Consider the following 11,931-nt stretch of genomic DNA (forward strand, 5'->3'; position numbering starts at 1 on the left):
TGGAAACAAATTTTCTTAGTTTTCTTTCCCCCTAAATATGACTTTATTTGACTGGGCATGGTAGCTCACACCTGTAATCCCAGCACTTTGGGAGGCCGAGGCAGGAAGGTCACCTGAGGTCAGAAGTTTGAGACCAGCCTGACCAACATGGTAAAACCTGGTATCCACTAAAAATACAAAAATTAGCCAGGCGTGGTGGTGCACGCCTGTAGTCCCAGCTACTCAGGACGCTGAGGCAGGAGAATCGCTTGAACCCAGGAGATGGAGGTTGCAGTGAGCCTAGATTGCGCCATTGCACTCCAGCCTGAGACACAGTGAAACCCCGTCTCAAAAACAAAAAGAATCGTGATCAGCACGTCACCTGGCAACTGGGTCCACACTTCATTAATGCAGGCTCCATGGGTCCAGCAGGAATCCTACGGGCCTCGCCCACCACTCCCCTCCTCCTGGCAGCAAGCCTGGATGTGGTAACCGCTCAATAAACTTCGCCTGATCGTGAGGCTGATGAGAGAAAAGATGCAGAGATCGGGACAGGGAAGGCACCTGCGTCTAGAATTAGAACCGTGACTGGGCTGTGTCCTAAGGCCTTGCCCTCTCTGGCCTCTGTGCTAGAACAGGGGTCACCCTGGATTTGGGTTTGGCAAGGTGGAGGCAGGCAGAGCGTGGGGGAGTCAAACGTGACTCAGATGTGGTCTGAAAGGCCCCCAGAGCCTGCTCTCCCCTCAGCCCCATCCTTCAGGGGGAGCAGAGCAAGGCCCTGGGGGAGGGGCTGTTCCCCTCCAGGCTCTGTGGGCTCAGTGGTCTAATTCATCTGCACTGCCAGGGACCATGACAGGCAGGGCCACAAGCACCACCTCATTGCCCATCTCCCTGCTGTGTGTTCAGGGAAGCCTCAGGTGGACATAGGGTGGTTGGTGACACTAACCTCTTGGGCCAGAACCACAGGCAGAAGACATGGAGTTGAGACCCTGAGAACTCTCCCCACAGAGTGTGGACCACAGAATGTATCCCCTTAACACCAGTCACCTCCTCTCAGGGGCACACAGGCAGCCCACAGCCCTCCCTCAGCACAGCCAGGCTCGCTGGAACTCACTGGAGACAGCCTGAGCCCCCAGCGTCACTGAGGCCAGATCTGACAGCTCTGCGTTGATGAGGACCAGGGGCTCCGAACCCCCCAGTGCCTATGTGGGCAGCACATTCCCGACTTCCTCCTGGGCCCTGTGAGCCACACCCAGGGGGCCAGCACAGATGCTGAGGTGGACACATCTCCTGCCCTAGGTTGGCCCCTGCCACCCCCACCCAATATCCTGGTTGCAGGTGAGAAGCCCCTGCCCAGTCCCCATCCTGTTACCTGCTCAGGACCCTGGGTTCAGGGTCATCCCTGGTGATGAGGGACGAGGGAGGGAATGAGATGGGGCAGTGGTCTAAGGAGCTCACCAGGAAAGGGAGACCCAGCAGGCCAGGCACTGTGACTCACACCTGTAATCCTCCCACTCACTGCCTCTATAGGAAGAGCCCTGAAGATGAAGACCCCAGGGAGCGCATCCTTTCCTTCCCAAGCCCATAGACTTTTCCACAGCAGAACTGCATCCTTCCCCTCCCCCTCCCTTCCCTCCAGGCTGCTGCGTCTGGAACTCCACAGGACGTGAGCTGCACCCAGATGAGCCACCAGCTCTCAGACCAGAGGCAACTGCACTCTCTTCCTCCCGGGGAGCCCAGTGAGTCCGCTGCTCTGGCCATCCACCAGGCCAGGACAAGACCCAGACCCCACGCTCCAGAGACCAGTGACCCCAGAAGGTGCAGCAGCTGGCCCCACGAACGTCCAACAAGACCACCATCATTCCCCAAGCGGCAACTCGGAGAGAAGGGCTGACCACCTAGCTCAAGCAAGCTGCAATGGACTTAGACTTCTCCGCAGGGTTTACAGAACTCAGCTGCGTTCCAGAGCTGTCCCTGTATAGAAGCTGCCCTGACCTTCAAAGACTGAAGGCCTCCAGACAAGGACCCCATCCACTAGGGCCTGAGAGGGTTGCAGGATTTCAAGTTTCTCACTTCCTCAGAAACCAAACCCATCCTGACACAGCTCATCAACAAGGCAGAGAAAACGGAAGCCTAACCTCCTGACCATGAGTCTACAGAAACACCAAACGTGGGTAGGAGGAAGAGTTCCTCAACAACCCTCCCCTACACTAACCCACTTCCCCTGCAAGTGAAGACAAAGCTGGGAACTTGCCCAGCATCACCCACATCACGAGCTCTGACACAAGCCCGCAGTTCTGTGAAGCGCTGCCCAGCCAAACAACCACTAACACAGTCTACCTTCTCCAGCAACCAGGCCGGCCTCAGCTCCCATTCCACTTCTCTCCTGGGGTCAGGGTCAAAGGGCCAACAGCCAGGGCAGGCCCCACCTCCACTTGCCTCCCCTGCCTGGAAATGACTCCCTTCTATACTATATGCAAATGCTGGCTTACTTGGAATTTCCTTCTGGTGCTGTTTTTCCCAAAATACTGTCTCTCGTACTGTACTGAGGCCAGGGCCCACCATCTGGTAGGCATTCCCGGGCATCTCAACACCCAGAAGTGAGTGAGCTGTCCCCTGAGCTTCCTAGAGAAGGCAGCAAGGTCAGAGCAGAGTTAAGAGTCAAGGAGGAGACACAAACACACCAATTATATAAAGCGCTAATCCTGTTTATTCAGCAGGAAAACTCGGCAATTCACGAACCCAATAGGGGGACAGGTGGGCTTAATCCTCCTCCTCATCATCCCCAGCTCCAGCACCGCCCTGACCCTTCTTGGCATTCTTCCTCTTCACGCGGCCCGGGCGGCCACCCCCGTAGGGAGAGCGGAGGGAGAAGTCGATGTGCTTCTGGGAATCCAGGCGGACAATGAAGGACGGGATGTTCACCACCTGCTTTCGGACCCTGGAAGAGGGGACAGGAGTTAAGTGGACTGGGGAGAAATGGAGCAAGCCCAGCGGAGGTGCCTCTCCTCTCCATTCGGCCCGTGAGGCAGCCACGCTGCTGCTAGGGCTGCAGACATCCAGGCACTGCCGGAAGGCCGCTCCTGATCCTGTGGGCCTCATGTGAGTCCAGGGTCTTAGGGCATCACCTTCACCCCCAAAAATGCTTTAGATGAGTTTCTCAACCACATTTAGTAGGAGAAATTCCAAAGTATCCCACATAAGATCACAAAGCAAATGTGGTGGCCATTAAACACCCAGAGTGTGAAACACTCAACCCCACACATGGCACTGAGCTTTACCACGCACAGCGGCAATGCCCACCATAACACAGCAACCCGAGGCTACGTCCACAATGAAGGCATCACACAGAAGGCTCTGCCCACGGCTCACAGAGTTAGTGAAGGGCTGAGGTGGAGATTCTAAATGTAAACATCTTGGCCTCTTCCTGCACAGCTCCTCCCTCTCAATGGTGCCACGTTACAGAAAGGGCACCCCAAGTACCCAGAATGCAATCACGGAATAGGGTCTGGAACTGACTTAAGAGGCGAGCCCAGGAGACAGCTGAACCCACCACCCAAGCGAGGAGGCTGGTTCTCTCCCTCCACTGGGGAGGCCAAGAGCTGTTACCTGTCCAGCTGCCCACATGCCTGGCAGAGGCCTTCACAAGGTGTACGGCTAGAGCCGCAGTGACCCTTGCGCTGGGCTTTTGGGACGTGAGCTGTGTGCTGTGTGCAAGGGTGAATCTGAACCCTCAGGGTGAGCTCACACCCATCACCTCCGAGGGCTGCAGGAGATAGGGACAGCAGGCTTAGTGAGGGCAACCATCAGAGGGCAGCATGGAGGAAGATCCCGACGCCCACAAGAGGTGGTACCTGATATGGCGCTGGCGGATCAGCACGCGAGCGTGGTGGATGGACTTGGCCAAGCCCAGCTTGAAGACCTGGGTCTGCAGGCGTCTCTCTAAGAAATCCTCAATCTTCAGGCCCAGGATGTAATCCAGCTTCATCTTGCCCTCATCCAGCACCCCAATACGGACCAGCCGCCGCAGCAGAGCATTGCCTGGGAAGAGTGGAAGGAAGCACTGATTCAGCTTCTGGGGTTCAAATCCTGGCTCCTCCTCTTAGGCTCCATTCGTGGTGGTGAGGCACAGCCGCATTAGCAAGCAGGGGTAAGTCTGATAAGACTCAATGCACCAGTCACTGTGACCCAGGTCATCGTCAAAACCATGCTTGTAATCCCAGCACTTTGAGGTCAGTAGTAGGCAACATGGCGAAACCCCACGTCTACTAAAAAGACAAATCATTAGCCAGGCTGTTGGCGCATGCCTGTAATCCCAGCTATTCAGGAGGCTGAGGCAGGAAAATCGCTTTAACCCGCAGGCAGAGGTTGCTGTGACTTGAGATGGAGCCACTGCACTCCAGCCTGGGTGACAGAGTGAAACCCTATCTCACACACACACAACCAGGCTATGGCTATCATCCATAGTAACCTGGCAGGAGACAGGAGGGCAAATGCACCTGAGAATAACATCCTTTGCTCCACATTCTTAGCAAGACTAAATAAGATTTCCTTACAAGGACTCAGTCTGCAAAAGACCAAGTGCAGCTGCGATTAAGCTCCCACTACCCTAACAAAACAATGGTTAGTTAAGAGTTCATATGCTGGGAATACAGGCGCCCACCACCACATCCAGCTAATTTTTGTATTTTTAGTAGAGATGAGGTTTCACCATGTTGGCCAGGCTGGTGTTGAACTCTTAACCTCAGGTGATTCTCTCACCCGGCCTCCGTTGGTTATTAACTGGCAGCCAAACCTTAACAGCTATTCAATCTAACAGATGAGACTCAGAATCTTGCTAGTCATATATCTTAGCAGGAAATACTGGACCTGAATCAAGGCACGACTATACCAAAGAGCAAACATCAAAGCTGGCTAAGCTTCCTGTCCCTGGTTAGGCTAGATGGCTTCAGTTACTAGAAAGTGTACCTACCTGAAGAGCTGTCTACCCCTTGGGATCTTTCACTTCTGCCTTGGAAAACCACAAATAACCGTCAGACACCTGCAGCGCTTTCTCACATAACTAAGTTTCACTGCTCTTAGGCTCTGTATTAACAAAGTCCTCCCTAAAACCAGAACCAGCTATATAGCCCACTCGCCACAGGACGCTGGGATAAACTCCCATCCAATTAGCAGTAACCTTGGGGGTGGCAACTCCAGCACTTTCATGAAATTGTCAAAGGGGCCTACAATCTAAGAAAAAGAATGAAAGGGTCTGGTGCAGTGGCTTACACCTGTAATCCCAGCACTTTGCAAGGCTGAGGCAGAAAGATCACTTGAGGCCAGGAGTTGGAAACCATCCTATCCTGGGCAACATTGCAAGATCCTGTCCCTATTTAAAAAAAATAAAAGAAAAGGAAGCTTGTACCCTCTGCAGGCCTGGGGCACTGTGATAATCTGTGGCTAAGCATGCTCCAGGGCTTTCTTGATGTCCAATATGGACGACCACTCTCTCATGCCTAACAGTCAGGGCTCAGGTGTAGACTCTGCTTTTCACCATAAATCATGACTACCCAAGCTCAGGCAAATGCAGTGTCTCAGGATATACTAATGTCAATCTTGGTCGTGCCAATCTGCTGTAGAAAGCACTCCAGCAACACTGCATCTCACAGCAGAAACTCGAGATCTTAAAACAAATGGTTAAGGTGACAAATTTTCATGTTAATGTCTATTTCACCACAATTAGTAAAGTAAGCCAAAGTCTATATGATCTGCATACCCTCCCAAAGTCATAACCTGAAATGCTGTTCCCTGAGACATTTAACAGATTCTCTCCTGTTCAGGCCTTTGCTAAATGCTACCTGAATGTCCTTCATCAGCTTAATAAAGCAAGCATCAGTCTGGCCAACATGGGGAAACCCGGTCTCTACTAAAAATACAAAATTAGCTCTGCATGGTGGCGCATGACTGTGATCCCAGCTACTTGAGACGCTGAGGCAGTAGTACTGCTTGAACCCAGGAGGCGCAGGTTGCAGTGAGCCGAGATCCTGCCATTGCACTCCAACCTGGGCAACAGAGTGAGACTGTCTCAAAAATAAGTTTTAAAAAAATAAGCAAGCAAATGTGAACTCTTATCACCATCACTCATTCCAAAAATTCGACTTCACAGTCTACTCTCACCACTAGCAAAGAGGCCACATGATCAGAATTGTTTTTGCGACATCCTATAAAGATATAGGCAGATGCCCAAGTGTGCCAGGCCTCTCTTTAGCTCTGGTCGTTACTAAACTGAAGGTCCAGGAACTGGGTAACAAAAGCCACACAGCTAAGAAACAGGGCAAAGACTGATCCAGCTCCACTTTTCCTACTCCACAAGTCCCATTAAAACACCACGTTAAGCTGGGCGCAGTGGCTCACGCCTGTAATCCTAGCACTTTGGGTGGCCGAGGTGTGTGGATCACCTGAGGTCAGGCGTTCAAGACCAGCCTGGCCATCATGGTGAAACCCCATCTTTAAAAAAATAAATAAAAACAAAAAAAAACCTCACCAAGTTGAAAGCCTGTCTCTGTTTGTCCAATGACACAACTCCCATCATTGGAACAGAGGAACTAGAAGGGACAATGAACCTCACAAGCCCTGCGGTCCATCCCTCTGCTGTGGGCTCCCATACGCACCTTCGAAAAGACGCCGTGGATCCTTCTCGTCAAGTGTCAGCAGCTCTCGGGCGGCCTTGCGGATCTTGGCCAGGGTAAATTTGACCCTCCAGACCTCACGTTTGTTCCGGAGCCCATACTCGCCTGCATATGGTGGGGAGAACGGGATGGACAAGTTTAGTATCGGAGATTAGTACAAAAACTAGGCTGGCAATTTTGGATACAAAAGCTTTCTAAACCACGAACAGTGCCAAATTTAGAGGGCAGACTAGATTGGGCACGTGGGCACCGTCATCCACGTGCTAACCGCCTCTCGGAAGGCTTGGTCACTCACCGATCAGCTTCAGCTCTTGGTCCAGACGAGATTTCTCGAAGGGTCTCCGCGGAGTCACATAAGTCTTGCGACAAACCCAGCTCCGGGCCACTGGCATGCTGGCTCCGCTTACCCGTCTGCGCCTGCGCGGAAAGAAAGTTGGAAAATGAAGGCTCTAGGTGGCGCCAGCGCAGTTTCACGACTGTGCCAAAACCTCTCGGCGCCCAGATTGGATCTCGCGAGAAGCACCTCAAAAGCTTTCATAATCAGTATCCGCCCCAACAACCGTGCCGCTTTCCCATTCAGCCACACTGCTCTGATCCCTAATGTCTTTAGCTTGCTCATGGAAGCTCGGAAGGCCCGCGCGAACATCCAACCCAAACCCTAGCCAGAAAGCACATCACGACACCTCACCTAACTACAGGACCCGGTCACTGGGAAAGAGACGCGCACGCGACACAGCTGCGCTCTTATAGTAACGGCGGCGCCTCGTGACCTTATCACGCACAACGCACGTCTGAGCCAATCAGAGGAGGCGTTGGCTGGCGGAGAAGCAGTCGAGATGTGAGTCTGGGCTAGAGCGGCGTGCCAAACTGGGACGACTAGCTTTCTTCCGGCTAAGGAGTGGCTACTTGAGCAGTGGGGAGAACCTTCGTTCTCCACCTCTGGACTGTGGTTTTCTCTCTTTCTTTTTGAGACAGGGTCCCGCTCTGTCGCCCAAGCCGGAGTGCAGTTGCATGATCTCTGCTCACTGCAGCCCCGACCAACCTCTCGGGCTCGAGCGATCCTCTCACCTCCTCCGGAGTAGATGGGATTAAAGGTACACGCCACCACGCGCGGGTAACTTTTTTTCCCCCGTACAGTCGGCGTCTTGCTACGTTGCCCAGGCTGGTCTCGAACTCCTGGCCTCGAGAGGTCCTTCCGCCTTGGCCCCCCAAAGTGCTGAGATGACAGGCGTGTGCCACCGCGCCCAGCCGAGACTATTTCTATCACTAACAATAATGTGGCATTCTGGAACGCTGTGTGGCACATACTAAGAATTTTAAATGTATTTACTCAATCCTCAGTATATACTTGTGTTACGGAGCACTCTCAGAGAAGGTGCCCCGCCCCTCCCACCAAACGGTACTATTATCAAATTCTCGCTTAAGAAATATTAATAGTAGTATCAGTAGTTTATTATTTATTTATTTTTGAGATGGAGTTTCTCTCTTGTCACCCAGGCTGGAGTACAGCGGCGCGAGATCTCGGCTCACTGCAACCTCCGACTCCCTGGTTCAATCGATTTTCATGCCTCAGCCTCACGAGTAACTAGGAGTGTGGGCGCCCACCACCATGCCAGGCTAATTTTTGTATTTTTAGTAGAAACGGGGTTTCGAACTCCTGGTCTCAAACTCCAGACCTCAAGTGATCCACCCGCCTCAGCCTCCCAAAGGGCAGGGATTACAGGCGTGAGTGATCACGCCCCGCCTGGAGTTCTCTTTTCATATTTAGTCTGGTTATTGTCTTTGTATACCCGTCTCTCCACACTGGATGCGATGGTCTGTCTCCACTGTGTTCTTCAGTTCTGTACGCCGCTGCCTCGGCAGGCAGGCAGTATCTCCTCAGGAAGCGGTCCCACCCACCCCTTTCTCTTCCACGGCATCCACACCATCTCGATGTCTGGATTCAAATGTCACATCATCACTTGCTAGCTGCAGTGACTTCGACAAGTTTCCCAATCACTCTGTGCCTCAGTGTCCTCCGCTGTGAAACGGGGAATGACAGTGGTGCCTCCCTCATAAACTTGCTTGTGAGGACTGAGTCTATCTAAAGTGCTTAGGGGAGTGTCTGGCACAAAGAAAGCGCCCTGTGTTAGCTCCCATCGCCATTATTATCATCTGCATTGTACTTCCATATCTTAAAAACCACCTTGTTCTGTTTTATGCTTTTTTTTTTAAAGACAGGGTTTCACCATGTTCAGGCTCGTCTCGAATTCCTAGGCTCAAGTGATCCGCTTGCCTCAGCCTCCCCAAGTGCTGGGATTACAGGTGTGAGATTACACTTGGATTACCCTGCGACCGGCCAAATTTTATGCATTTTTGTATCTTGAACACACATTTTTCATCAGGAAGGGGAAAACACAGAAGGAAAAAAACCCTTCCATAAGTTTTCACTCCCTTCAGGATGGAGTCCAAGCGCCACAAATTCCAGGTGCCTCATGACTAGAGATGGTTTTGTAATGGTGGTTAAGCCTGTAGGTTCTCAAGTCAAAAAACATATGTTTGAACCTCAGCTGTCACTGACCAGCTCTTGATCTTAGGCAAATTAGCCTCTTCAAGAATGCTAAATGGGAGCAAGTAACAGGACTTTCCTCATAGGGTTTGATGATTTAAAATAAAAAAAAGAGAACCAGACCAGAGCCCTGTATACTGAAGGTGCTTCATCCAGCTGACTCCTGTCCAATGAGGGGGCTGGGGGCACTGGTCTCCAGCTCAGCTGAAAACCTCTATATGGGCCGGGCAAGGTGGCTCACACCTGTAATCTCAGCACTCTGTAGGAGGCCGAGGCACGCAGATCAAATGAGGTCAGGAGTTCCAGAACAGCCTGGCCAACACGGTAAGACCCCGTCTCTACTAAAAATACAAAAATTAGCCACGCATGGAGGCAGGCACCGGTAATCCCAGCTACTCAGGAGGCTGAGACAGGAGAATCTATTGAAACCACGAGGCAGAAGTTGCGGTGAGCCAAGATCATGCCACTGCACTCCAGCCTGGTTGACAGCAAGACTGGCTCAACAACGACAAAAAAGAAAATCTGCGTGTAACTTCTGACTTCCCCAAAACTTAACTACTGGGCCAGGAATGGTGGCTCACACCTGAAATCCCAGCTCTTTGGGAAGCTGAGGTGGGCAGATCACTTAGAGACCAGCCTGGGCAACATGGCGAAACCGCGTCTCTACAGAAAACAGAAAAATTAGCTGGATGTGGTGGCATGAGCCCATAGTTCCAGCTACTTGGGAGGGTGAAGTGGGAGGACTGCTTGAGCCAAGGAGGTTGAGGCTGCAGTGAACCAAGATTATGCCACTGCACCCCCGCCCGGGTGGCAGAGCGAGACACTGTCTCAGAGAGAAAAAAACTACTCAGTGTCTGGAAGCCTTGCCAATAACATAGTCAATTAACACATATTTTGTACATTATATGTATTATATACTCTATTCTTATGATGAATTAAGCTAAAGAAAAGAAAATATTAAGAAAACTTTGAGAAAATACATGAATCCATTTACTATTCATTAAGTGGAAGTGGATCATCATAAAGGTCTTCATCCTTGTCTTCATGCTGAGTAGGCGGAGGAGGAGGGAGGGAGGGGTTGGTCTTGCTGTCTCAGGGTGGCAGAGGTGGAGGAGGTAAAAGGCAAAGCAGGAGAGGTAGGCATGCTGCGTGACGTTTACTTCTTTAAATCTGCAGTAAGTGGAGCTGAGCAGTTCAGACTCTTGTTGCTCAAGGGTCAGCTGATGAGACTGGGCCTCACCCTGATCCTCTTCAGAAGCATGGTCCAATCACATGGCACGGGCCTCTCTTCCACAAACCCCCTCATACTTCCTCCCTTTCACTCAGCCTGGAGCCCTCTGGCCCTTCTGCTCTGAAAGGCCCACAGGTAATATAAAAGGAACCCTTGGTTTCCATCATGGGTTGCCAGGGACCAGCTGGGCATGCTTGGGAAGCTGAATTCCTTTTTTTTTTTGTACAAGAGTAATAAAATCTAATTATGCCCCATCTGTAGGACGCAAAAGCATGTAGCTGTTTGCAAAAATGAGGCAAGCCTAGGCATATCAAAAAAGCAAGCTGCTGACTGTGTATAGTATGCTACAATTTGCATTAATAAAAATAATTATGTATATTAAAAATATGCTTAGAAAGTAGTGTATTAGGAGAAATTATAATTTCCAAGTTGTCTCAGCCGGCCTTGATTTAAAAATGATAGTTTAAACCACTCATGGCCAGGCACAGTGGTTCACACCTGTAATCCCAGCACTTTAAGTCAGGAGATCGAGACCATACTGACCAACATTGTGAAACCCCATCTCTACTAAGATACAAAAAGTTCGCTGAGCATCGTCGTGTGCACCTATAGTCCCATATACTTGGGAGGCTGAGACAGGGAAATCACTTGAACCTGGGAGGCGGAGTGAGCTGAGATCTTGCCACTGCACTCCAGCCTGGCGACAGAGAAAGACTCTATCTCAAAATAAATTAAAAAAAAAAAAAAAAAGATTGCTTATACTCATTAGTGGAGATAGTAAAAAAATTAGGAAGAGGATGCTTGAAGTATGAAAATGCTGAAGTCTTACTTTAAAAAAAAAAAAAAAAAGGATGCATGTGGTCAGTTCATGAGGAATCTGCAAAGCGAGGCCTTTGGCTTTCACTCTGAGATGGAAAACTGCGAGTTTTAGACAAAAGCTGTGAAGGGGTCTGACTTATCTTTTAATACGATGATTCTGCCTGCTCTGTTGCAAACAGACAACAGAGGGGCAAGCATAGAAGGCAGGGGATGAGCTAGGAAGCTATCAAGATCAAATGAGCAACGGTTTGGTTTTTCTAAGATGCTGCCAGTGAAGGTGGAGGGCAGGAGCCAAACTTTGAACATGGTACCTACAGAGTGTGTGTGTGTGTGTGTGTGTGTGTGTGTGTTTTTCATTTAGAATTTTTATGTTACATTTATTGAAATAATTCTTTTAGACTTTAGATGTATAATTTGTTATATATCACTCTTATGCATGCATGCAATAAAAATAAATATATAAGCAAATTAATTGGTAAAAGTATTTCTAAAACTCCTTTATATTCAAAGTCCCATTCTTATTTTTATTGTTATATTTTTTTAATTTAAATTTTTAAAAAAATAGAGATGACTGGCCGGACGCGGTGGCTCAAGCCTGTAATCCCAGCACTTTGGGAGGCCGAGGCGGGTGGATCACGAGGTCAAGAGATCCAGACCATCCTGGTCAACATGGTGAAACCCCC

At 50.4% G+C, this 11,931-nt stretch overlaps 2 protein-coding genes across 4 annotated transcripts in view; one reads left to right on the forward strand and one right to left on the reverse strand.

Annotated features, from left to right (window-relative positions):
- LOC116544601 (leukocyte immunoglobulin-like receptor subfamily B member 2) overlaps positions 1 to 11,696 on the forward strand; it is a 72,562-nt gene extending 60,866 nt beyond the window's left edge. Inside the window, exon 12 of one of the 2 annotated variants that reach the window (XM_032271092.1) lies at positions 11,511 to 11,696. In XM_032271092.1, coding sequence (XP_032126983.1) covers positions 11,511 to 11,632 — 122 coding nt within the window. In that variant the 3' untranslated portion in view covers positions 11,633 to 11,696. The remainder of the gene's footprint in view (positions 1 to 11,510) is intronic. The other variant, XM_032271091.1, reaches the window with a different exon arrangement.
- Positions 2,667 to 7,671, reverse strand: RPS9 (ribosomal protein S9). Of its 2 annotated transcripts, none has more exons than XM_032271114.1 (4): positions 6,946 to 7,671; positions 6,633 to 6,755; positions 3,834 to 4,020; positions 2,667 to 2,920 (listed from the first exon to the last, which is right to left on the reverse strand). In XM_032271114.1, the coding sequence occupies exons 1-4, from the start codon at positions 7,040 to 7,042 to the stop codon at positions 2,743 to 2,745; spliced, it is 585 nt and encodes a 194-aa protein (XP_032127005.1). In that variant the 5' UTR covers positions 7,043 to 7,671; the 3' UTR covers positions 2,667 to 2,742. The 2 variants fall into 2 exon arrangements, 1 of the variants encoding a protein (XP_032127005.1); XR_004265976.1 differs by having other exon boundaries at positions 2,670 to 2,920; positions 3,589 to 4,020.
- Positions 11,697 to 11,931: the final 235 nt, after the last annotated feature.

This window comes from Sapajus apella, unplaced genomic scaffold, assembly GCF_009761245.1.
Source record: "Sapajus apella isolate SASKATOON/1434 unplaced genomic scaffold, GSC_monkey_1.0 scaffold224, whole genome shotgun sequence".
In the NCBI taxonomy this organism is placed as follows: Eukaryota; Metazoa; Chordata; class Mammalia; order Primates; family Cebidae; genus Sapajus; species Sapajus apella.